General features: G+C 45.1%; 2 protein-coding genes across 9 annotated transcripts in view; one reads left to right on the top strand and one right to left on the bottom strand.

The window, feature by feature from the left end:
• The first annotated feature begins 757 nt into the window (after window positions 1-757).
• ENOPH1 (enolase-phosphatase 1) lies at window positions 758-24,789 on the top strand. Of its 2 annotated transcripts, XM_075929474.2 has the most exons (6): window positions 761-942; window positions 9,731-9,832; window positions 13,662-13,864; window positions 17,381-17,513; window positions 21,122-21,245; window positions 21,638-24,789. In XM_075929474.2, exons 1-6 carry the CDS (start codon window positions 859-861, stop codon window positions 21,775-21,777), a joined length of 786 nt encoding a protein of 261 aa, XP_075785589.1. In that variant the 5' UTR covers window positions 761-858; the 3' UTR covers window positions 21,778-24,789. The 2 variants fall into 2 exon arrangements, with proteins under 2 accessions (XP_075785590.1, XP_075785589.1); XM_075929475.2 differs by lacking the exon at window positions 21,122-21,245 and having other exon boundaries at window positions 758-942; window positions 17,381-17,499.
• Window positions 24,765-27,168, bottom strand: part of TMEM150C (transmembrane protein 150C) — an 86,508-nt gene continuing 84,104 nt past the window's right edge. For all 7 annotated transcript variants that reach the window (XM_075929484.2, XM_075929486.2, XM_075929481.2 and 4 more), the window contains one exon: window positions 24,765-27,168. In XM_075929484.2, the coding sequence (XP_075785599.1) occupies window positions 26,960-27,168 (209 nt within the window). In that variant the 3' untranslated portion in view covers window positions 24,765-26,959.

Here is a 27,168-nt window from a genome sequence, read left to right as displayed (position 1 = left end):
CCTGAGTTCATGATTGTATCAGATCGGTTGTGGAGGGCAGGCAGCTGCTTCTGCAAAGTCAGGACGCCATTCCTGCAGACAGCTGCTTCCATCCCGCCTTCCAGAGCCTACTTCCTGAGAGGTGGAGGACAAACCTCTCACCAGATATGCAACCTCGCTGTATCGCCACATAGCTCGGCAGCTGGGAGCATACAGCCTAGAAATCCATGTCATGCCGCAATTTACACAAGTCCGACAGGGGAATGAACTGCATTAGCGAGGGATCGCCCTAGGGCAGGACAAATTCCGGGTCAAGTTCAGCCTTCGGCATCTGCAAAGGCACGGTCTGAGCCAGAGCCGACTCTTTGCTCTTAGATTGAGAGGACAAGTTCTTTAATTATGCTTATTGGGAGTACAGCGGGGTTTATATGCGTGCATGAGGAGGTGTCCTTGACCCACCAGCAAGCACTTTGTGCAACGCACCCGATGCACTTTGCACCCTGTGTATCATGCACCCCACGCACTGTCCCTCTCTCGAAGCCATTAGCGTGTCCAATCCGAATTGCAATTGCACGCTGCCGATCAGGCCTAGGACATACTTCAGGCAACGTCCCGCACTGCAAGCTCACAACGCAACCCCGCCTCTCCCCCCCCCCCCCTTTGCGACCGCCGCAGCCGCCCTGCAGGCGCATTATGGCAGCCAAGCCAAGCTCCACCCTTCGTTTCTCAGCCGCCAATCAGATGCCAGCCAGCGCCTGGATGGCTGGAGCAGCGCCCTCTTCCCCCCACGTGGTGCGCTCCCCACTGGTCCCCCTCCGCTGGTGCCCAGGCTGTGCTGGCGGCGCGCGCTCCCCTCGCTGCCTGCCCCGGCGCGCGGCGATGGTGCTGCTCCCGGTGCCTGCAGAGGTGGCTGCGGTGCTGCTGGATATCGAAGGCACCACCACGCCCATTAGCTACGTGCAGGTGAGCGCTCGCGGCGGGGCAGCGCTGGGCACCGGGGCGGCTGCAGCCGGGCGCAGAGCGCTTGGGCGCCAGCCGGTGGGTAGCGTGCAGTGGGGGGCTGCTTGCCACGTGTGTGTGTGTGGGGGGGGGTCTCGCCTTCCCCTTCCCCGCTGCAGCCCGAGGTGCCCGAGGTGAGGGCATCCCTGCCCCGTCTCCCCCACACTCCCTTCATCCCCCTCCCCATCACTGCCTGGCCGCCTCTCGCTCGCTTTCCCCAGGCTGGGCTGCGGGGCTTGCAGGGTGGGGAGTCTGGGGCGAGGCTCGGGCTCTCAACCTCGGAGGGCAGGTTCCTTTTCTGCTGTGCCCCTGGAGGGCCCCCCAACCTCCCTGCCTTCAGGACCCCCCTTCTCCGTCCGTTGTTCCAAGGGGGCCGGGTCCAGCCAGCACCAAGCTTGTGGGGGTGGCTGTCGGGGGAGTGCGCCCTGGGTGCAGCCACCAGTAGCTTTCCCAGGGATGGAGCTGGCGCCCTTGAACACAGGAAGGATAAAAGGGGCCCTGAAGGGAGGGTGCTTGTGGGCTCCTCTAGTGGTGCGGTGGATAAGAAACCTGTCTCTTGAGCCAGAGGTTAAGGGTTCAATACCCACCCTGCATGGGCTTGGCACCCTTAGAACAAATGAAGGAAGCATAAGGAAGGGAGCCCAGATTGTAGGGAGGCTGGGGGGCTCCTCCTCCTACAGTGGATAAGGTACTTGTCTGCAGAGCCATTCCTTTGCCCGAGGCCTGCCCCACCTGCTCACATCCTTCTCTGCCCCCCCCCATGCAAGTCCAGGTAGTGGTTACCTGCAGGAAGGGACCTCTTTTTCTCCCTCCCTCCCCCTCTGCAGTCTCAGGGTTTAGAACAGCACAGCAGCCTGCTCTGCTGTCCTTGCCAGACCCAGTGTGCCCTCTTCACTCAGCAACAGGAAGCTGGGCAAAGCAGAGCAAGCTTCTCCATATCTCCCAATGGGGGGGGGGGAACTTGACCCCCATGCCAGGACCTGTCCCCCTGGGACCTGTCCATAGGACAGTTGAGACAGCTGTCCCTGGGGCACTGCAAAATGCAGCACCTGGAGCAGCATCCCTGAATCTTCCTATGGACAGTTCTGGAAAGCGTGCAGGAGGGGGGCCAAGTGTTGGGGTGGGTGCAGGGTGCTGGCTGGCTATAGGAGGGGGAATGGGGTGTGGCCTTCTGACAGGCAGCACTTATTGCAGGGGCTCCCATTTGGCAGTACACAAGGTTAAGGGGGAGGGAAGAGAGCTTCCTGCCTTGGCCCCATGCTGCTCTCAGAAGGGGCCAACACTGGCATTACCCCCTCAGATCCCACTGGCCACAATTCCTCATTCCCAGCCAATGGGAACTGCAGGGATAGTGCTCGCAGTTAGGAGCAGCATGCAAAGATCCCTGCTCTCCCTCTCCCTCCCCCGGAGCTACAGGGCTACCCTGGATGCATCTGAGAGCAAGTTGGGGCTGGGGCAGGCAGGGAGTCAGCCTTAGTGGCAGCCCTGCTACACTACTGGAGATCACGATTGACAGGGAGAGTCCCCAGGATGGACCAGTTAATCGCAATTGACCCGTTCATGATCACTTGTCTAAAATGGGCATTTGAATTGTGACTCCACAGATTTTAGCACTGAAACAATGCTATATCCCTGCCACAGCTTCCCCCAATTAAATTTAAATATGGAAACATTGAGAGAGACCACTAAATCTAATCCATCCCTTACTTCTCTCAGAACACTTACATTTTAGTAATATTTTCTGAACAGATATTTAAAATCTAGCCACTCTTTTGCACCCAATCTGCACCCTGCCACCTAAGTGCAACTTGACAAACGTGAGTAGGTTATCATTACTAGAGTGCTAGCTTGCCACATCAGGAATTCAAGAAAACAGGTCATTTGTACATGCCTGAGGCCCAGTTTTGTTTGCCAACACCTACTGTGGTTTAGTGCACCAAACAAGAATAGCAAATTGAAAATGTTTTAGTGATTTGGCATGATTACTATGGAATTCCTACAGTTTTTATACACATTCTTTTATCTGATCAAGTTTTTTATAGACATTTTTGGATGTAGCATTAACCATAGATCATATTAAGAATGTTGTCACTTTGGATCACAGTTCTCTTTCAAGGTTAATATGCATGATGAGCTGTCAAATGCTATCAGGCCAGTGCTCAGAACATAGATGTCAGTGAAAGAAAGGAATTAAAAGTGAAATAACCCTACTGAATGTACAAGCTGAGATTTTTTTTCCCCTTGTTTTCACTGCTGGTCGCATCATTGACAACACAACTCTGATTTTAAAGCTTAACTTGTCAGCAATATGAATTTCATGAAGGCAAAACAACAAGGGAAGGGCCGGTAGTCTTTACTTTTGAGAGGTATTTTTAATATACATGTATACTGGGTTCAACCAATCAAAATATCGAGTCATTCCGTTTTTGTCCTGGGGTGCTTGTCTCTGCTGTTTTATGAAACTGGCCCTTCCCTGCCAGTCATTAAATAAAATACTATTTTTTTTAAAGAAAACAAAAAAGTTCCACTCATCCGCTGACAGATTACCTAACACAACAACCACCTTTCACCCATTGGCTTTCATGTAGACCCCTCTTCTAAGATAATATAGTTTTATGTATTGGTATCTTTGTTGTTACCATATACAACGTTTTTCTTCTCTGCAATTTTGATTTTGGTAGATTGTTAGTATACAAGATCAAAACTGGGTCTTTAAAAGGAAATTAACTTTCTAAATCTTGTCTGTGGAGATTGTAGATAAGCAGTCTAGTCTTTATTAGGTCTGGTCTATTCTTACAAATTTTGCTGATATAGCTATGTTGGTTATGGGTGTAGGTGTTTCTTACAACATAACTACAGCGTCAAAACCTCTTTTACTGGAGATGTAATTACTTTGGCAAAAAGCCTTCTTGGCTGGTATAAGTGCATATGCACAAGAACAGTTTTGCTGGACTAGCTTAATTTTCTATACTCCAGGGCAAGAGTGTTCCAAGATAAACATTTATAAATGTTATTTCTCAGCATGTTGGTGTGTGGCGATTGGTTGGTTGTTTCTCTGTATGTGTAGTGGTGGTGTAAGAGGGTTTGAATTAGGGATGTTAGCTATCAGATATTTGTGTAAACATGTAACCGCTGAAAATGTTAGCGGTTACATGTTCACATGCAGGGAACCGAGGAGGGGAAGGGCAGGCAGGAACCAGTGCTGGCAGGGAGCAGGTTTAAAAGTTCCAGCTCTCCAGACTTCCAGTTCTCAAGATTCAGCTTTCATTCAGACAAACAAACCCTCAGATGCTATCAGTTCAGAACCCCTCAGATGCTATCAGTTCAGAACAATACCTTCAAAATGTGAAGCCAGTATCACTGAAGCAGGGTTGTCCATATGAATTTGTAGAGGGCCTGAAGCAATACGTCTACACTAGCAGCTTCTTGCACAAGAACAGCCGTTCTTCTGCAAAAACGTGCTGGCTGTCTACACTGCACCAGCGTTCTTCCAGAAGTAAATTTACAGTACAGTGTTGTAAAACAGGGCTTCTTCCAGAAGAGTTATTCCTCTCCCCACGAGGAATAAGCCCTCTTGTGCAATAGCTCTTCCAGAAGAGGGTACAGGTAGTCCCCGGGTTATGTACAAGATAGGGACTGTAGGTTTGTTCTTAAGTTGAATTTGTATGTAAGTCGGAACTGGTACATATTGTAGGGGAAACTCTAGCCAAACATTTCTCCAGAGCTCAGTTTTATTCTCCCACACCTCACTTCCCTCAGTCCTTTATTCTCAAGCTGAGGTGTCTGCTGAGAAAAGCTGCTCCACGTCTCCCTGGTCTGCTGTGGGGCGGGTGGGCGCTAGCTTCGCATCTCCCTGGTCTGCTGGGGGGAAGCAGCTAGTGCGGGGTTGCCTCACATCGGATCCCTACTTACAAATGGGGTAAGTCGGATCCATATAACCCGGACACTGCCTGTAGTGTAGACAGGCAACATGAATTTCTTGTGCAAGAAGCCCCTATGGTTAAAATGGCCATCAGAGCTTTTTTGCGCAAGAGAGCGTCTACACTGCCATGGATGCTCTTGCACAAAAGCACATGGCAGTGTAGATGCTCTCTTGTGGAAGAGTTTTTGCACAAGAACTCTTCCGCAAAAGAGTTCTTGCGCAAGAAGCTGCCAGTGTAGACGTAGCCTTGGGGTATATCTACACTTGAACCCTCTTTTGATAGAGGGATGCAAAGAAGACATTCTAAATTGCAAATGAAGCTGGGATTTAAATATGGCGTTATTTTGAAATAGCGCCATAACGCGATTATGCAAATGAAGCACGGGATATTTAAATCCCGGCTTCATTTGTAATTCTGAATGTCTTCATTTGCATTCCTCTATCGAAAGAGGGTGCAAGTGTAGACATACCCTTACTGAATTCCATTCCCTTCCACTTCCAATTCATAGCCGGCCACTATAAACATTTGCAAGATTTTTTTTCTGGCCTCAATTGGATTCTATAAAGAGGATTTTATTATAGAATATAAATGGCTTACTTCTTAGGTATGTCCCATCACAGACTTCCCAGTGGTTTACTTTCAATCTCCTTAGAGAAAATACAGATACATTTTGTGCATTAATTTCAGCAGATGATATAATTAATCTGGTTCTACTTCCATCACTTAATTCACTGAACTCTATTAAGCCACAGTTTTCTAATCTTCTCTCATATTAGAATACAATTAGTAAGGATCTCAGCATTTCAGTATGCTCTAGGAGTTTAGGGGTTTTGTACATCCTAGGGTAGGGTTGTCACTCATCTTCTGCACAGGGCCAATTTCAAATGTTGAATTATGGGACATGGTACGAATTTAGGATTATGCATTATTCTCCATCCACAGCACAGTTTCATTAATCTTTGCATAACGATCAAGGGCAGAATTTGCTTGTTATGTAATAACCAAACTCTACTTTTGTCCCATTCAGTATCAGCTATTCAACAGGAATATACGCTGAATTGTAGGGTGTGATAGTTTTGATTTCTTTTTCTCTCCCTTCTTTATATATTGTCTTCACTTCTTTCCTCCCAATAACTAACCCTAGTTCCCAATCCCTTGAGAGCTTCTGATCCCCTAAAATGATCAGTAATTAAATAATCAATGATAGCATTCATATGCTTGAGATCATACCCCAATTAAAGGACTAGTGTGTGGGAGATCACTTATGTGATTTTTATGCAGGCTGCCGAATCATGAAGACAACACTGCAATGGTCAATCTCTGTTTATATTTGGAAATCTTTTTGCAAATCATGGGGGCTAGAAACCTTTTTTTAAAAAGATAGTTGAGATATTGTATAATCTAAATGTTGTCATGGGGGATGCATACATACATCAAGCCAGCTGCATTTTTGACACATCTGTCACAACTGAAACATTTTATCCTGGTTTTCGTGTTGAATTTAAGTGGATACCAACTTGAAATCTAGACACTTTCTAAAAATGAGATAAGTTGCTTCAGATATTGATGGGTTAGATCACAGAAGTCCCCTTGGGGTTTTCCCCAGTACACTAATCAAGCCATTGATGTTTGCCTTCCTGCCCCCTGGGGCTCCCCACCACTCTGTCCTGCTGCGCCAGAGGTTCTGGTCGTTTCCAGCCAAGGCACAGAGTTGAAGTTACTGCCCCCCCGTAGAACAACACAGACACTGATTCAGTTGAGCATCCAGAAAACTAACTTCCAAAGTGGACCAAAACCCCAAACAAATCCATCTTCCCTTGTGTAAAGCTTTTACACAGAGAAAGCGCATAAGGTCAGCCCTCTTTATCAGTGATAGAGAGAGATGCACAATAGTTGCTTCCCTCCAGGTAATAATTATTTACACTGGGCTGGATAATAAACAAAAGTGTTTTTTATTAAGTACACAAAGTAGGACTGAAGTGGTTGCAAGTGAAAACAGTCAGCTCAAAGTAAGTTACTGAGTTAAATAAAAACACCAGCTAATTCTAAAAATACTGAGAAACTTATTAAATTCAGGACAATGTAGCACTTTAAAGACTAACAAGATGGTTTATTAGATGATGAGCTTTCGTGGGCCAGACCCACTTCCTCAGATCAGATCTCTAATAAAAAGCTCATCATCTAATAAACCATCTTGTTAGTCTTTAAAGTGCTACATTGTCCTGCATTTTGCTTCAGCTACCCCAGACTAACATGGCTACATTTCTATCACTTATTAAATTCACATTCTTACCATAAACAGTTGATATAAACATCTCTTTCACAAGGTAAGCAGCCTCCTAGCTTGAGTCCGATCCTTTTCCCTGTTCTGTCTTAGGTGGCAAGTGGTGGGATCTTCTGGCGACTGCCCCTATAGTTTGGCTCCTCGCCCCCTTATATTCCTTTTGGCCAAGGTGGGAATTCTGTGTGCTAGGTAAAATTTTTCTCCTTGAGTGGAAAAGCACCAGCTTGGAAATGAGTTTCAGCATTAGATAGCCTGGCCATATGTCTTTCTAGGACCAAACACAGTTTGGGCTTACAGACAAACAAGACTATTTTCACAGGTCATTGGCTTGATCACCATTAAGTTTCCACAGCATCAGTAATGGCCCTCATTATCACATTAAGAATTATAAACTGATCCACACCTCATATTTCTAACTTCAAACATAAGACTAATACATGCACGAAAATAGGATATACATATTCAGTAGACTGTAACTTTAAAATTGATATGTTGCACTAGGTATTTTGTCTAAAGTGTCTTTGAATTATATATACAGGTCGTCCTTGCTCTAAGTCCAAGATACGTTCCAAAAAACTTGGACTTTTAGCAAAGCAACTTAAAATGGGGAATTTTTTTCCCGTGGCTGACTTGCAGTTAAGTAAATTGGGGGGAGTGTTTTGCATGACTTATAGTGGGGAATGGGAGGACTTATAACACATTAGTTCCTACAAACATCAACTACTTTAGTGTGGAACAGATGTATACGGGGGTGATTTATAGTGGGGACGTCCTCTGTGTGTGTGTGTGCGCGCGCACGCACGCACACGCACACACACACACTAATTTTCATAAAGCATGGAGGCCATGACAGATACCCTTCATTAGGCAATTTTTTTTGTGATTTATAATATTTCTCTTCCCATTGAAAAACATGGAAAAACACACACATCAGGGGAAATTGACTAGACAAAAGTTCTGTCTATTATAAAGTGGTCTACTGGTAAGCCTCACCTCTTAAGGGTGAGGCTTACTAGTTAATCGGTTAAAGATTCACATCCCTAGTAGGTACAATGGCTGCCAGAGATTGCACCCAATTGCCTTAACCCACTTTTGGCAAGATAAAAAACGTGAACTCACCAGAAGTGCCCTCCCCGAGATCAGTGCCTGACTGCGAGACGTCCTTATAGGAGAGGATTGTCTCCAAGGTTGTTCTTGGCTCTTGGTGACATTGGTTGCCTCACTCAACTGCTGACCATTCTCCTCCTTCTCCACCATCTCCATTCATCTCCTTCTCCACCAGATCTCCACACTGCTGCCCAAGGCTGCCTAAGTGTCTTGGGAGGAATTCACAGACTGGCTAGAGAAGGTCAGATCCCTCTCAAAGATCACATGCAATTGCTTGTAGAAGCCGTATGTTTGCTGCGATGCTCCAGACCATCCGTTTTCCTCCTTTGTCTTTTAGTACAACTACCCCAGCTCCTTTATTTTCACTCGGCACTGCTGAGCATCCCTGACTTATCCTTTCTCCTCCATTCCCGTTGTGATCTTGGTATAGATATCTGTGATTCTTTTGCCGTTTCATAATTCCGTGATAACAGATTCCTCTCCCCATGCAGCGGTGAGGTCCAGGATCTCCTGCACACTCCATGCTGGTGCTTGTCTGCAACCCTGGGAACTCATGGTCTGTTGTGCTGCCTGCTCTGAGGTTTGCTGACCATGCTGGCCACACAGGAAATGAAATTCAGATTTTCCCAGGTCTTTTCCTAGTCACCTGGAGAGCGTACAGTTGAAAGTTCTGGCCAGAGCAATCACTTTGGGACACTGTGGAACCTCTCTGGGAGGCCAAGAACGTCGACTTTCAAAGCACTGTCTGCACTAATGTAACCTTGCCCGGTCAACTTACTCCTTGTGCAAGTAAGAGTATAGAAATTAGCTTTAATGGCCCTTAAAGTTGACAGAATGGGCTTGGTGCTGTGGACTCATTGTTTAGAAAGTCAACCTAATAGTGCTAAGTTTAACTTAAACTTTGTGTAGATCAGGCCTTAGATTCTCTATTCCCTTGTATAGTCAGCTTCCCCATGGTGAAGAAACCTTCCTAAACATCAGCAAGAGATTGGAAAAAACATTATGCTTTTTTACACTTTTCTTACAACTTTAGGACATACTATTAGAAAGCTGATCTATCAGAAACTAACTTCTTTGTAAAGTCTATTGATTGTTAATAATAAAATAATGTCCATGTACATAATGCTTTCACTTGGTTTTCAATGACCTACCTACTTCTACACACTTACTCGGATCACCTTGAGCCACACAGCACTTTGTGGTTCTGTTGAGTGAGTTCCTCTATGGCTATGCCATCAGGGTTAATGTTTGGTTTGGTAACGTTAACAATAGTTACTGAGCACTTCTATCCATTTCATAGAGTTTTAACTCTTCAGTAATGTTTACAGGACATAAACAGACTAAATTTTTAAATCGTATGTACAGTATCCCTGTAGGGGAAACTTACCGGTGTGTCAGCGAGCAAGTTTAAAGGAGTCCTGTGTGTTTTTGTTACCAGGACACATTGTTTCCTTACATCAAACATAATGTTAAAGAATACCTGCGTGCACACTGGGAAGAAGAGGAGTGCCAGCAGGACGTCAGCCTTCTGAGGAAACAGGTGAGTGATTGGAACCAGAGTTTGTCTTGCCAGTGACACTGTCAAGAACTACAGGTCACTCATAGAGCTGTGACTGCTTTAGTAAGCACACTGTAGATTTGTGAAGTAGTAGGAGGAGTTATAGCTTGACTTTGAGGAGCCCTTTTTTTTCCCTTTGTGAGCATATTTGCTTTTGAACTTAGAGTGTGTCTGTCCCTCAGACATTCCATGGATGTATTCACCTAAAGTACATTTCTGCTGACCATCATCAGCTATAAACATACTTAACCCCCACTTTCAGGATAATGGTAACAAACTGAAAATGCATTTTCCATCCCTATTCCTTAAAATGTCACACTGGCTGGGTTAGGCCAACACAATAAGATCCAGAGCTGAGAGTGCTGAGAGCCAGTGGTTCTCAGATAGTACTACCATATGCACAGTATGAAACCCTCCATTGGTAGAACCACCTGCCTCAGGTTCCCAGATGTTTAAATTCAAGGGCTGGGAGCAAAAGCCTGGAGCTGATCTCTTTGTCACAACTGTTCACTGATGGAGATGCAGTCTTCACCTCTGAAGTTTAACTGTACTTGAGCAGAACAGGAAGCCCAACAGAGTTTGAATCACAGGCTGGATGCTGAGAATCTGTTCTGGCTGAGAATGTTCTTTAGGGAGACCTAGCTGTATGTTTAGCCACAGATCTAAGCAGATAAATTAAAGGACTTATTCTGAAGGATGCTGGGCTATGCACTTGTGATTAGCTTCTATGAGGAGGTAACTGGCTCTGTGGACGTGGAAGTCAGTGGATGTGATATACCTTGACTTTCGCAAGGCTTTTGATATGGTCTCCTACAACATTCTTGCCAGCAAGTTAAGGGAATGTGGATTGGATAAATGGACGGTAAGATGGATAGAAAGCTGACTGGAAGGTTGGGCCCAGCGGGTAGTGATCAACAGCTCGATGTCAGGATGGCGGTCGGTTTCTAGCGGAGTGCCCCAAGGTTCGGTTCTGGGACCGATTTTGTTCAATATCTTTATTAATGACCTGGATGAGGGGATGGATTGCACCCTAAGCAAGTTTGCTGGAGGGAAGGGATAGAGTCCAGAGTGACTTAGACAAATTGGAGGATTGGGCCACAAGAAATCTGATTAGGTTCAACAAGGACAAGTGTAGAGTCCTGCATTTGGGATGGAAGAATCCCAAGCATTGTTACAGGCTGGGGACCAACTGGCTAAGTAGTAGTTCTGTAGAAAAGGACCTGGGGGTTACAGTGGATGAGAAGCTGGATATGAGTCAACAGTGTGTCCTTGTAGCCAACGAGGCTAATGGCATATTAGGTTGCATTAAGAGGAGCATTGCTAGCAGATATAGAGATGTCATTATTCCCCTTTATTCGTCTCTGGTGAGGCCACATCTGGAGTATTGTGTCCAGTTCTGTGCCCCCAATTACAGGAAGGATGTGGACACATTGGAGAGGGTCCAGCGGAGGGCGACCAAAATGATCAGGGGGCTGGAGCATATGACCTATGAGGAGAGGCTGAGGGAGTTGGGTCTATTTAGTCTGCAGAAGAGAAGAGTGAGGGGGGATTTGATAGCAGCCTTCAACTTCCTGAAGGGAGGTTCCAAAGAGGCTGGAGAAAGGCTGTTCACAGTAGTGACAGATGGCAGAACAGGGAGCAATGGTCTCGAGTTGCGGTGGGAGAGGTCCAGGTTGGATATTAGGGAAAAACTATTTCACTAGGAGGGTGGTGAAGCACTGGAATGGGTTACCTAGGGAAGTAGTGGAGTCTCCATCCCTAGAGGTGTTTAAGTCCCAGCTTGACAAAGCCCTGGCTGGGTTGATTTAATTGGGATTGGTCCTTCCTTGGGCAGGGGTCTGGACTTGATGGCCTTCTAAGGTCTCTTCCAGCTCTATGGTTCTATGAAGTTATACATCACTTCTTACGTATCAAGGTGCCACGCTTATATGTATTTGGTTGACATCCCCAATGTACCTATATACCTCCCATTACCTTGTTTATGGTGGTTCAATTAAAACATCCCTATCCATCATGCTGTCATCCCGACCCTGTACTGAACCTGGGTTGGTATGTCCCTGTTATCTATGGGGAGTGTACTGGTACCAAGCTGTTTCTGCAGCAAGATGTTGTTACCATCCTCCTGGAATGTTTACATGCATGGCCTGTGCCCAGTACAGCCTAGGTATGTGTGTTTCTGTAATATCAGTAGCCCTGTCTTTGCCAAGTTTCCATGAGCAGGATTTGCCTTTTGCTCACAGCTTAGCTTTGCTTTAGGTTAGCAAAGCATTGACTGTTGTGAAGCCAAAGGCCTCACACCAGGGCTCCATTGTCAGGCCCTCTTATTACTACACTTTATGCAGGCCGTCCTTGCTATACGTCAAAGATATGGTCCAAAAAACTTGGACTTACAGCGAAACAACTTAAAGCGGGGAATTTTTTTCCTGTGGCTGACTTTCATTTAAGCAAATTTTGGGGAGTGTTTTGCATGACACAGAGCGAGGAATGGGATGACTTTTATAACGCACTAGTTCCTAGAAACGTCAACGACTTTAGAGTGGAACGGATGTATACTGGGGCAACTTACAGGGCATCCCCACTATAAACTGCCCCAGTATACAGCCTTCCACACTAATTCGTTGACTTTTGTAGGAATGAATGCGTTATAAGTCGTCCCATTCCCCGCTCTGTCGTGTGAAGCACTCCCCTTGATTTGCTTAAATGGAAGTCAGCTGCGGGAAAAAAATTCCCTGCTTTAAGTTGTTTTGCTGTACGTTCCAAAAAACTGGGACTTGGACTTATAGCGAGGACAGCCTGCAGTGGGGACACCCTGTATTATTCAATTAATCTTAGAGAAGTTGATAAATCATTGTGGTAATACTCATATTTAGAATTAAAGCCGCGTTGAAAGCATTTAATATGCTGTTCAAATGGGTAATATTGTTGTTTTTTGAAGACACATGTTTTTATAGATTCAGGAAATCTGACATGGCATAGCTGGTTAATTTAGGAGAAGCCATTGGGTTTATTTAGTCTGGAACAGAGAAAACAGAGGGGAAATAACAGCTTTCAAGTACCAAAAATGTTATGAGGAGGAGGGAGAAAAATTGTTCTCCTTGGTCTCTGATGATAGGACAAGAAGCAATGGGCTTAAACTGCAGCAAGGGAGGTTTAGGTTGGACATTAGGAAAAACTTCCTAACTATCAGGGTGGTTAAACACTGGAATAACTTGCCTAGGGAGGTTGTGGAATCTTTATTGCTGGAGATTTTTAAGAGCAGGTTGGATAGACTCCTGGTAAGGAAGATCTACAGGGTGTTTGGTCCTAAATGGAGTGCCGGGGACTGGACTTGATGACCTCTCGAGGTTCCTTCCAGTTCTGTGATTCTATTGTAGCTCTTTTAAATGTATGTTGAAATTTGTCTTTTAGATGGGGAAAAAAGGCTCCATATTTAAATGTAAAACCAAGATGTTGACTGCCCAAAGTGTTTTTGGACATTAATTTATTGAATCATCATTTATTTATTTCAAAAAATGAAGCATATAAGATAAATTTAAGTGCTTGAACTGTACTTATGGCCAGCCTTACATAGAAAGGTAACTAGTGTTCAAATTAAGCTAGTGCTATTTACAATTAAAGAACATGCTTCTAGACACCACTTACAGTAAAATTTCCTATTCAGGAAAGCTCTTAAGCACCTGTCTAAGCCCCATTGACTTCATGTATTGACTTCACGTCCTGCATAGGGATGGATTTACATTCACCTGGTTTTCTAAATTGGTGCCTTTATCACTAGCAATCTTGGGTCATTTTTTTTGTTTATCTTTTCAAGGCTGAAGAGGATTCCAGTTTGGATGGCATTGTACCTATTCCTTTAGAAACTGGAAATGGAGAAGATGAAGTGGAACAGGTCATCCAGGCTGTAGTAGACAATGTACACTGGCAGATGTCCCATGACAGAAAGACCACAGCACTGAAACAGCTGCAGGGTCACATATGGAGGGCAGCCTATACAACTGGACGCATGAAGGGAGAGTAAGTAACTCCTGTTCCTGAAAGTTTCCTTGAAGTAGATTTTTTAAAAATTTTCTTGGACATACATTAGAAGCAAGTAGTTACATAGGGGCTGAATGGCTGGTGGTTGTAGCTAAGGCTATATAAAAACGTAATCCCATTACTACTTAGCTGAACAACAAACACGGATTACAATGCTGATTTGAGCCTGAGCACTATCATGGAACAAAGTTCACCATCCACCTTGAATGCACAGTGCAAAAGTTGTCCTAGTGATTTCTTTTTTTTTTTTTGTGGGATCTAGAGAGCAATAGTCTAAAATGACTCTGGAAAATTGTAAGACCCTTGGTTCAGTTTAATTTATATTAGTCATCCCAGTGAGTGAAGGGATAACTTGAGGGGCCAGGGAGCATGTGTGTTTTTTCCCCACCTGTATAAAAGGATCAGTATGTTCAGCAGGGATGTGCTTGCATGTTTGAGCTCTTTGCTGCTGCTAGTAAACTGACTGCAAGGCAAGATGGCAAACACTAGCTCTCAGGCTCTATGGAAGTGATGGACAATAATTTTTGCCCCTTGGGTAGTAGTCGCGGCCTGGTTCTGGCCCCCTGGAAGTGGTAGGGCCTTGAGCTGAAGGGGCAGTTCCCTCTTGGTGCTGCATGCCCGGAGGCGAGAGGAGGGGAGAGGAGAAGTGCTCTCTGCCTCCAGGACAATCATTGCGAGCCATTTTGAACAGCTGGCCATTCCCTCTAGGTGCCATGTGCCCCTGTCAGGGAGAGGAGACCACACGCTTCTCTGCCCCCAAGCCAATCACCCAGTGACAAGATATGGAGATTGTGGGAAAGCAGAATGGGTAGAGAAACAAGCCCTGATCACAGCTCCTACAGACCAACTGTCTGGCTTCACCATGCCAGATAAGATACAGGTCACAGCAAACCGTGTCAGAAACTCATATAGGTGATGCAATTACTGATTCATAAATGGAAAACAGACAGGTAGATACACAAATCTGGAGAAAGCACCCAAACTATGAAACATCTAGTGAGCTGCTGCCCTCTAAGAGTCTTTTCTAGAGGTACAGCTTGATTCATTCCATGGCACCAGACGCTAATAGAGTGGATGACAAACCTGGACATCAACCTTTAATGTTGTTTTTCAAGTAGCCATACGAAAGATGACGTATTGCCTGAATCTTAAAAATTTGAGCTTTGTCTCTTCCTGGCAAATAGGGGTTTGAGGAAATTTCTGGGAACTCACCCTCTTCCTCTAACCATACCTAGCACATCAGTTTGAGACACAGGAATTAAACTTGTCATATAAAAGCATGAAAGTAGTTAGTTCCTTTCCACAAATCTGGTCTGTTTAAATGTTTTTGGTTAACTAGTATCAAAGTTGAAGTTGCTGTACTTAAATGCCTTCTATAAAAAAGCAAACATTTTGTATAAAGCCATTTGACGTGGCATAGTAAGCATATTGTCGCAAAGGAATGGAGATGAAGAGGGAGTTACACGACTGTAAACATTTGGAAGGAAAGCATATGCTTTTATCAGCTCAGTCTCCCATTTCTTTAGATACCCAGCTCCAATGCCTGGCTTGATATTGCACGGTTTTGCGTTCTGGGCATTGTTCACACCTGTGCAATGTAGATGTAAAATGCTGCCATTCTGACTTGCCAGTCTCCCAGGGCACAGGTATAAAACCATTCAAAAAATGTCTGCAAAATTACCACCTTCCTTGCTCGTTGCTTCCACTAAATCTTTGCTGTGTCCCTCCCTTGGCGATCCTCCTTCATCTGATCAAATGAAAACTGCTCATCTTCATTTTGAATGGCCTTCCTGGCCCGTCCCTGCCCTGTCGGTTATCTCCCATATGCTATCAAGATGTTGGCCTCACTCTTCCAGTAATTCCAGTTACGTTCACCCACATTAAGTTTCTCCAACAAGCACCTTCATGCTCTCTCACTTGCCACCTTTTGCACAGAATGAGCTCCTCATCCACATCTGCAAAGCCACCTCTTTATCCTCCTTCACACTCTTTTCTGTTGCTATGCTTACAGACAAAAACTCTACAGATACTGGGCAACTGCAGTGCTGAGACCTTTCCTTAATGCTGACCTGCAGAGTCTGTGACAACAAACTGATTAAGGGAGCAAAAGGTATCTCCCAGTGGTATTGTCCTCCTACTGCAGACTTTCTGGGGCAGGATCTGGAATCGTCTTTTTGTTCTGTGTTTGTACAGCACTTAGCGCAAAGGGACCCAAAAGTGTAAAGCAGTGGAGACAGCAGCTATTGTGTAAGTTGTAGCAGCATCATTAGTGATTTTTGCTGTCAGTATTAAAAACTCATTATTCTTTTAGCAACCTAAAAATCCAATTGCTCAAGGCTGAAAACCAAGTCCTAAGTTACCCCCGTTGACAAAACCTTTACCGATTTCTCCATTTTCTTTTACTAAATGGATACAAAGCACCTTCAGTCAGCAGACTTGTGGAACTGATTATAAAACAAAGCTCGGTGCTCTGCTGTGTATTGCCCTTGGTATACGAGCAAATGTCTTACAAAAGCAGCACAAAGGGTAGGGGTTATACTGTGTCACTGCTCTGTCACAGGGGCCCTGCTCTCCTGTGGCCATCAGTTGGTGTAGCTGTGATGACGGAAACACCATTGTGGCATTTTTCAACCCTCCACAAAGCTGGAGTTTTTTGGGTGGGGGGCTTGTGGTTAACTATCAAATCTTCTTTCATTTCATCCCCGGTACAACTTTTTGTCTTCAGTGGAGTTATGCCAGCGATGAAATTGGTCTATGATTATTACTGTAAAACAAGTTCCCATAAATGGAGTTCATCTGATCTGCTCTGCTCTTCTTAAAGAAGCATTTTTCCCCTTAATTGTTTTTTAACACTGGACATTTCATAGGAGCTGCATAAATAGATCTTAAGGCTGAATTCTCATTTCAGTTCCACACAGCTCCCCCTCCCCTTCTTGCATAATGCACATGTTCAGAACCAGGAAATTAAGAGGATATTTTGAGCCCAGCAAATCTGCAGATATCCCACCGCTTTTTTGTGATGCAGGTACAGATACAAAGGTTGTATTCATGCAGGGCTGTACTGCTCTTTAATGGATGGAATGAGAGGATGTTGCTCCTACTAATTACTACTAGAATAGGAATGAAAACTATTTTATGGGGAGAGTCAGGCCTCAGAATATGAGAAGTCTACAACTTCCTTAATCCCTCCAAAAAGTCAGGAGGGTGGATACAGAACATCCCTTTCCTTTAGCATTTGATCAACTGGCGAAACCACAGCCAAATGTCTGAAACAGATGTTGGTAGCTACTTGATCAGATTGCTCAGTTAGAATGAATAGTATATTATTTAAAACGAAAATAATTTCTGCAGTGGAGAAGTGCTGAGCAGCTTTTAAAAACCACCCAAAAAAATCCATCTAGTAATAGAGACAAAGCAGTGTGCATGGGGCAATATTATGTTCGTCTCATGCAGCTGCCTGCAAGTTGTTAATACGGCAATTATCTTTCACTGCAGAGTCTTTGAGGACGTGGTTCCAGCTATTAAGAAGTGGAAGGAAGCAGGAATGAAAGTCTATATATATTCTTCAGGGAGCGTGGAGGCCCAGAAGCTTCTGTTTGGATACTCGACAGAAGGTGATATTCTAGAGGTAGATAAGAGATATATATATATATGGCCTTCTATACAGATTCCCCATCTGCAGAATGGGGATGCATAGCTGGGGTGAGGATACATGGCCTCCTGCTGGCAGTATGCTAGCTGTTAATGTTCTTTGATGCCGTCATAAGTTACAGAGAAATAAGACCTGCATGATGGGCAAAGAGAATGTGGCACGAAATGCAGTTGTTAAACTTTCAAGTCAGCCACAATTTTGGAGACTCCTTCCCTGTATTTGCTTTTTCAGTTGATTTTGTGCGCTGATATCAGCAAGAGCCCTTCCGGTGCGAGTGTCAACAAAAGGGAGTTACCTCGTGCAGTAACGACTGTTCTTGGAGATGTGTGTCCCCGGGGGTGCTCCATGTTTGGTGATGGGTCATCCCGAAGCTGCAGATCTGAGCCTTGCAAAGTAGTTTTCAGTTGGGCTGCACATGTGTGAAAGGTGCCTCATGGCGTTCATGCCTTAGCGCCTCGTGCACGCAGCCCAACCACCCCTTCAGTTCTTCATCTACACCCAAGTAGCCAAGATTCTGAGTTGAGGGGAGGAGGAAGGGTCGTGGAGCACCCACAGGGACACATCTTAAAGAACAGTTGTTACTCCACAAGGTGAGTGCCCGTGGGTGCTCCAATGTTGGTCACTTGAGTGTTCCGTGATTGACACACAGGCACTGAGGCCTCATGCCCTATCTATGAAAAAGGCAAGCGCACGTTGGATATCTAATGTGTGGAGCACTGTGTCATGGGGGAGGGGATGCATGAGGCTTCGGGCAGAAGGTAGGTAACATAGTGGGTTTGTTGATGTGGAACAAGGTGCAGATCTTTGGTAGGAAAGCAGGGTGAGGGCATAAAGTGACTTTGTCCTTTGTGAAGACTGTGTAGGGACAATCCACCATGAGAGCTCCAATCTCTCTGACTCTCCTTACAGAGTTGATGGCAACCAGAAACAAGACTTTCATGAAGAGGAAGGGAAGTGGGACAGTTGCTATAGGTTTAAAGGGGGCGGGGGGAGCCTCATCAAACAACCTAAGATGAGATTTAAATCCCAGGTGGTGGGGCCCTAAGGAGAGGGTGAAGGTTTTGGAGACCCATCAGGAGTCTTCTGCAAACACAGAGTCCATCAGTCAGATCATGAAAAGCTGTTATCACTCTGACAAATGAACGATTACGGATGAATAGGCCAACTCTGCCCCCTTGAGCTCCTAGATAGTCAAGGATGTTATGAAGTGTGGAAGTGCAAGGGTCAACCTGTGCTTGACGACACCATGAAGAAAAACACCTCCATTTATGCAGGTAACTCGCACTTCTGGAAAGTCGCCTGCTGTGGAGAACGTCCTTCACCAGTGGACCTCCAAATCTTGGAACTAGATAGGAGCCATTCACTGAGGTGAAGGGTATGAGGCTGTGGGTGTAACAGTGTCCCAAGATTCTGCGACTGAAGATCGTGGAAGCGAATACAGGGGTTGGATGGATATTCAATGCGGATATGGGAACCAAGTCTGCCTGGACCAGGAAGGAGCTATCAAGATGACACTGGGGATAAGAGGGATCAGTGGAAATGCATAAAGTAGTGGAGCATTCCATTGAATTAGGAAAACATCTCCCAGAGATCCCTTGCCCAGACCTCGGGAACAAAACCAGGGGCATTTGGCGTTGAGGTGTGATGTAAACAGGTCTATGGATGGACACCACCATCACGAGGGAGTCGGGGTCAGGACCCCAGGATGAAGCTCACAGCCGTGGTCAGTTGGAAAAACTGCAGCTCAGAGAGTCTGCAATGGTGCTGTTCACACCTGATGTTTACCTGGTTGCAGATGCATCAGCTCCACAAACGGATAGCCACCACACATAAGGAACGAGAGCATGCAGCCCCCTGTCTATGTAAAACATTGTTGTGATATAGTCAGTGATTCCGCAGATGGGCGCCCCAACCCAGTAAGGAAGTGTCACTTGTAATCTGCACCAAAGGTTGCGGTTGGTGAAAGGGGGCCCCCATGAAAAGATTGTCGGGGGATGTCCACCATCGCAGGAAGACATGAACATCTGCGGGTATAGTGACCTGCCTGTGCAATAGGTGGGGAGATGGAATGTAGGCAGACACTAGCCAGCCCTGTAGGGAGCAAAAGTGGAGGCGGATGTGTTGAACAATGTAGGTAGTTGCCGCCACGTGTCCCATCAACTGCAGGCAGGTAAGTACCATAGTAGAAGGGCTCATGGAGAGTATGGTTATGAGATCCTGGAAAGCGGTGAAATGATGGTGAGGTAAATAAGCCTGAGGTGACACCGAGTCAAGGTGAGCTCCAATGAGCTCTGTCCTGGATGAGTTCTAGGGTTTATTTTTGTTCATTGATGAGAAGGCCTGAATAGATGTCTGGTCCTTAGCACCATAGCACCAGTCTCATGAAACTGGCCTTTTATGAGGTAGTCGTCGAGGTATGGAAAGATCACAGCATCCTGCAGTCGGAAATACGCGGTCACTACCACTAGGACCTTTGAAAAAACTTGGGGGCGGAAGACAGACCAAAGGGCAGGACCTTTTACCGGTAATGGTCTGTGCCTACTGTAAAACGAAGATAGCGCCTGTGTGACGGGTGTATAGTGATGTGAAAGTACACATCCTGTAGGTTGAGGGCTGTGAACCCGTGCCCTTCATCCATTGCCAGAATAATTGTTGCTTTTTAAAGCCCAGTGAGTCCAGCAGTGTCATCAGCGGTTCCTTTCGACACATTTTATTTCTTCTTTAACTGGGAAGTGTGGAGGGGAGGGGGGGAAAAAAAGCAAGAAATGCAGGAAGGGAGAACCAGGCAATAGAGGGGACTCTCTCAGCCTCCTGAGCAACCAGAGTCATGTTGCGCTCCTCTGACACAAAAAAAATTTAAGTAACTCTAGCTATGAAAGAACAAGAACTATACATACGAGGAAAACACTACTAAACTACTCTGTGACGGTAAATACGCCGTGAGGTGGGTCCAAGCTCTGTCCATGTCTGAGGGCAGTTAGTGAGGAACTGAAGGGGGGGTTGGGCCATATGCATGAGGCATGGCCCTAAGACATGAACTCCATGAGACGCCTTTTGCACATGCTCAGCTCAACTGAAAACTGCTTTGCAAGACTCCGATCCGTGGCTCCGGCATGACCCATCACCAGCAGTGGAGCACCCACGGGGACATCACCCAAAGAAGAAGAAAACAACGATCTCACTTTCACCTGCCCCCTCTGAAAAAGAAAGAGAATCCTCCCTAATTTAGCTACCTCTCCAGAAAAGCCTGCATAAATCGACTCCCTTCACTGCAAGGCAGTCCTTAGGCACTGTTCAAAGCCTATCTCCACATCAACATAGCTTATAAATGGATTTCTTTTGCCAGCTTTAAGGAAAGATGCTGAGAAAACTACATAGTTAATGGGGGCCCTCTCCTCCGGAAGCTCTTCCTGTTTGTTGTATCATTGAAAAGGACACGTCGTCTCTGGCTGTCCCTCGTGTAAATTCCCTCGTGTGCTGCTTTGATAGGGAGAAGGATTACCAATTAGGGTCCTGTACATTCATTCTCTGGCTTCTAGAATTAGTATCCTCCTACAAAAGCCATATTCTCTTCATTCTTTCAGCTCTTTGATGGCCACTTCGATACCAAAATAGGACACAAAGTTGAGAGTGAGAGTTACAGGAGGATTGCAACAAGCCTCGGGTATTCAACTAACAACATTCTTTTCCTGACGGATGTCACCCGAGGTAGGCGGTCTGGCTTTCCTGCTCTTCCCCACACTGCAGCAAAGGATGAAAAGTAACAGGCTTAATCTGCAGCAAGGGAGGTTTAGGTGGGATATTTGGAAAAACTTTAAGGATTGGTAAGCTCTGGACCAGCCTTCTAAGGGAAGTTGTGGGATCCCCAAACCTCTCTGAGGTGGTCTAGATTTATTTGGCCTTGCCTCAGCACAGGGGGCTGGATTTGATGACTTATGCCCTTGTCAGATCTACACTTCAGTACTATTGCACTGCTATATGGAGACACTGTTTGAGTCTCAAACTCCAGTCACCTCGAGCATTCTAAGATGCCTCCCAATTGGGGTAGCAGAGGGGTTGTATTGGCCTTCGTGTTGCCTAAACTTCGATCTTTTCCACAGAGGCAAGTGCTGCAGAAGAAGCTGATATGCACGTGGCTGTGGTAGTGAGGCCAGGCAATGCAGGGCTAACAGATGATGAGAAGTCGTATTACAGTCTCATCACGTCTTTCAGTGAACTGTTTCTGCCGTCCTTCACTTAGGAGAACTGGTGCACATGCACAGAAAACCAAACTACACCTACTGGAATTGTCTTTGTGTAATCTTCGCTAATTGTATTGGTAATAAGCATTTTAAAGAATATATACTGGATCCATGACCTTAAGCAGACATTGATCTAAGTATGGTGGAGGGGATTTTTAATGCAATGAAACTGAGGTCTATCAAAGTCAGTTAGTTCTGAGTGGTGTGAGGAGCAGCATTAATGAAGCCTGTCTTTGTTTAGTTTTCTTATCAGGGAATTTATTACTCTAGGATGACTGTTCTGCTATTACCACTGGGTAATGTAAAATGTGACAACATTTGTCACTTTTAAGAACAAAGTATTTTGTGAACTAAGTATTTCTCACACTCCCCCTACCTCACACTTCTGACTTTACAAGGAAATATGAACTTCTCCCTTCTTCTAAGGCCTATACCTCTCATGTTAGAAGTTAAATTAAGGCACATTTATTTCATCAGAGGTTCGGGTACGTAAGTTTGGGATAGCCAAAGGTAAATGTGAATGATTAAGCTTGGATGCTACAGCTTAAATCTGCCAGAGTCCTCAGCAGGCCAAGTTAAATATAAACCCACTTGTGATATTGGGCTATTCACTCCAGGACCTGCTGCATCCTAAAGTCAGATTTCCATTTAGGTCTGAGACATTGCATTCTTAGCAATAATCCCTGATTTTTTTTCTTAAGCAGCCAAGAAAAGGTTTCACTGACTCATGATCAGCTATGAAAAGACATATAAAGATAGTTCATTGCCTTGGCACTTCCTGCTGAATTTGGTATCAGTCATAATGAACTATTACAAAACATGTAACAGCAGCACTGTTAGCAATTTTTACATGATACCCTATGTTGGTAAATAAAAGTACAATTATCTTATGCCTAAAATTCCAGGATTTGCATTATCCCACCAGTACCCAGCCTCCAGCACCGGGTAGAAGGGTTTTCTTCCCTGTAACCTGCTCTCTCTTTCCTTCAGGGCTGTCACTTCCTAATCTTTCCCGCAGGCCTTGCAAGCTTGCTCTTGGAGAGGAATTTGTTACTCTCGTTATGTTCAGTGGGAATTCTCTACCTGGTAGGAAAACAGGCACAGCAAATAGGCTACCTGTTGTTAACAGCAGTCAATCACAGGTGCAACACAGAGCTTAAAGACCTAATTCACCACCATCATGCACTTGCTGTAGGGTCACTTGCACCTGTGGGTGTAAAGTGCTGCCCAATCAGAATGGGAGTGTCTACAACTGTGAAGAATGGTCTGTGGGGAATCCTTTAACTTAAGGAAGAGCAAGCATTATCCATAAAATGTACAAAACCCAGCGTCTCCTGCTTGTGCAGAAAAGATTGCTGCGTGTGCTATCACATACTTGTGCATGTGTTTTATTTTGTCCTGCCGTCTGCATGTTTTACTGGCACAGTGTGACTGCTTAATTTTTTTAGCTGACTGTCAGAAGCATTTTTAAGTCTTACAGGTTTACTTAAGCAACATAGGAGGAAAGTACAGAAATACAGGCTTAAAGGACCCAGAAATTCTTACTTTCTGTCCATGTACTCCTACCTGTCTGAATCGAGATTCACGAGATTACCTTACACTGACACATTCTTACATTACTAAGAAGGGAAGTTTGGCACAGTGAACATTATGAATTACAGGAGCCTTTCTGCTTGTCTGAGATTAGAGAAGTCTTACTGCCACCGGAACCCATGTCTCCACCTATCCTGTGTATTTGGCTGCCCCCTACAGGGGAGAGTGTGAAAATTCTAATACCATGGCAGTGGTGATTTAGAGTCTTTCCAGTGGAGGGGGCATTTGTTTCTGTTGGGCCATGCCCCTTACAAGGAAGGGAAAAGGGTCTATGTTCTGCCACCAGAGAAGTACAGGAAAAAGTTGCTCACTCTATTGCTCTGCAGGAGAAGAAGCGGGGGGGGGGGGGTGGAGCCATAGAGCCAAAGCCGAATGAATAGGTTAAATAGCTGGAGATGGACTGGACGTGCTTTTCCCCAGAGCGTACTAGATTGGGATCACTTCCTGGAGTCCTCAGACACTCGTGTGCAAGTAGACAACAGCCTTCCTTCCCCATGAGAGGCATTCCTCTGCCCAGAGCCCCGGGGGAAGCTGTATGGGTAAGAAGGGAGGGGTTTTGACATAGCCCCCGCTGGTATAGTTGCTATAGCCATGGAAGCCAAGAGAAGCTAGGGGAGGGAGGGAGAGTGAAGATCCTTTTGGGGCACATGGGGAGGAAAAGGTGCATTTCACCAGCATTTCTTATGCATGGCTCCAGGAAGCATTTGTGCACAGACTATGAAGCTCTTTCTAATCCAACCCCGGCCTATTTTAAAATCTCTTACAAATGAGGAGGATTTTTGAATGGGGAGGGTGGCAGTACCGTGCCTCATTTTGGTAGGCATGCAACAGGCTCGTCTAGTTTCACTGCCCAAACGTGGCTCCTGAGCCTGCATTCGGGTGGGCAAGCAGGGGCATTATGTCCCAGTGGGAGGATTTCCACATGCTCTGCACCAGCCTGCCCTAGTAAATCGGTTAGCAGGACTGGACCCTAACTGGAATGCCAAGATTAAATCAACATCATAAATGCCCAAATACTTGTGTAAAATTCTGAGGCATCTCAGTGGTGCTAGTAACACAGAGATGATCTTTGCAAAAGATAAAATGCAGCTTGACTGTCTATCCCTTTTAAACTAGAATGGCCAAACAATAGGGAAGTAGCTGTCCAGCCCCAAGGGAGGCCCAGTTACTCTGAACACAGATGGGGACTTCAACTTAGTTAAGAATCATTCTCTCCCTAAACAAAGTCCACTGCAGAAATGCACCAAATTCACAACAGTTATTGCTATAGCCATACCTGCATGACTGACTGGACACAAAACTGATGTGTATCATTGTATCCTGATGCAAAGTGAGTATTTGCTCACATCTTGTTCCATTTGTTTTCATAAATTGTGTATGGGGGGGAAGGGAATAAAACTCACTCCATAAAAAGTTTATTTAGTGGTCATGTTTGAGTGTATACCAGTAATTGTTCAGTTGTACTGATATGTGCCATAAGAAATACTTTAAGAAATGTACAGCATATCACCAAAAGCCTGAAATTCAACTTGGATTGCATATAGTCAGTGGAAAAAATTCACAGACTTAATTTTTACTTTGATAAAATTTCAAAATATAAAATGATAAAACAAAAGCATTATTTGATTTTAAAAAAATGTCACAGTGGACTATTTACAGTAAACACATTTTAAACAGAAATTTACTACTCTGCTCAGTATTCCCATGTGTGAGATTCTCCATGTATGTGCATTCCTGCCAGTCTCACCTTCCTCTAGCAATGAAGAAAAGGAAAAGATACCTGGCTTGCCTTTATATTACTTTCAGTCTTCCCCTAATGGTGGCTTTACCACCTATTATTTCATTTTAATGATTAACATCCCCTGCAGACATTCCCTTCCCTGAGTGTCCTGCTAATTTTTTCTTATTCTAAGATCATTACTGAAGGGCTAAATTCTGCAGCCAGATATAAACCCTTCATTCAGTGGAGCTACTGTGGAATTATACAAGGACAACAAATATAGAAACTGTCCCAAAGAAGGGAGGGGGGTGCTGAGACCTGGGACCAGGAATTCAGCCAGCGTCCTCTCCTGCCATCGTCCCTTTAAAAATGCAGGGGTTGGAATGAGTGAGTAGTCGATCAACTACGCCTTTACATCCTTACTCAAAAGAAACCTCAATTTTTCAACCTGTTCCAATTTGAGCTGTATTTATGTTACATGATGAAAAAATCTTAGTTTTGGCCACTGAACCAAGATCATTGGTAATTGAGCGCCTTCCCCCCCCTTAGGAATGAAATGAAAGCGCCTCTGAGTCCTGTTGGGGCTTTGGTTTACCCATCTCCACCTGCAGCTATTTATTTACTACCCCAAACTTTCAAGGTGAGTTCAGCCCCATGTAGAGGGGCCTGTCTATCATTTAAGTCACACTTAAGCCCTATGGCCCTGATACTTTTGCACATGCGGGTCCAACCAAATGGAGTCTGTTGCTGAATTGGGCACATGGGCTAGGTAGGTAAGCTAAGGCCAAGGCCTCTGCAAACGGTGCATTTCCCCTTTAGTGCATAAGCAGTAAAATAAACCTACCTCCAGTAACATCTGCCTGAATTTATGATGTTCCGATCATGCATGAGTCAGAGTCTTCACTCGAGGTTTTCCTTGTCAGTGAGAAAAGCAGCTTTCTAAATACTATACACTATCTTATGGAAGCACTTAAAAAAACCCAAACTCTCTTGGTCCCCACCGGGCAGAAGAAATACTCACATTTTAACCTAGTGCTGTTTGTTCACATGGGTCACAGCTGTTCAGCCCATTCCACATGGAGATGCAGACAAGTTTCATCCACACTGCTGGGATGCGCCTGGTATTTTTGCATTGGTGCTGGTGGGCTGCCTCAGTCCCACAACAAAGTGGGCATCTGCTGATGACCCCTGTCTGTTTCACTGCCTTCTTAGCTATGTAGTTTTCCCCAAACCAGGCCTCACATTTACCGGCCTTCCAAATGGAAAGAAATTCCTGTCCTTACACAGGGCCAGTATGTTTGTGCTCTCTTCTTCCACTGACTGGTTCCAGGTCCAGCTGCCATGAAACCAGCTGAGAATTCTTCCTCACTCCACATTCAAGTTTCCTCTGTCCAACAACAAGACAATAAAAACCAGTTGAAAACATGAGAGAGGTGCATTCTAGTGGTCTGAATGCAGGAGTAGGAACCAGCAACGCCCAAGTACGAACCCTGACTGACCGGTCACCCTGGAGCAGTTGCCTCCCCAGCTGTATAATGGGTACAGTACAATCTGCCTCACAGTGACCTTATGAGGATTAGGATATTTCTAAGAGAAATGGGACAGAGGTTGAAGAGAAAGAGACCCTTTTAGCACAAACTTAGCAGTCGGCCTTTCTTTCCAAATACATTGGTGTTTTCAGATTTGATCAGATAGGTCCTTGTGTTTTTCCTCTGCTCTTAAAACAGCTCCCCTCAAAGCCCTTTGGCAATACACCTGTGACTACATGAAAAATGAACTTGTCAAAAAAAAAAAAAAAGAAGTGTAATGAGATCATGGGTTAAATCTGATGACCACGCCAGCCCACCTGCCATGTAATGACGGCAGGGCTACACCTGATCTGTTTGATACTCAGAGGCTTCAGACGGGCTTTCAGAAAAGCTCAGAAAGTTTTCCTGGTACTCGGAGCAAACGATCTCAAATCTGTAGTGTCTGAACTCCACAGCAAAGGTGCCGAAGTAGCAGAGGAAGCACATCACCAAGCCCCACTGGATCCTGGCTGCGTGCATATGGATCCTCTGTGCCATCAGGATGAAAT

This window comes from Pelodiscus sinensis, chromosome 4, assembly GCF_052426305.1.
Source record: "Pelodiscus sinensis isolate ZL-2025 chromosome 4, ASM5242630v1, whole genome shotgun sequence".
NCBI classification, from domain to species: Eukaryota; Metazoa; Chordata; order Testudines; family Trionychidae; genus Pelodiscus; species Pelodiscus sinensis.
The sequence above is the reverse complement of the archived record's forward strand: the minus strand, read 5'-3'. Positions and strand labels throughout refer to the sequence as shown.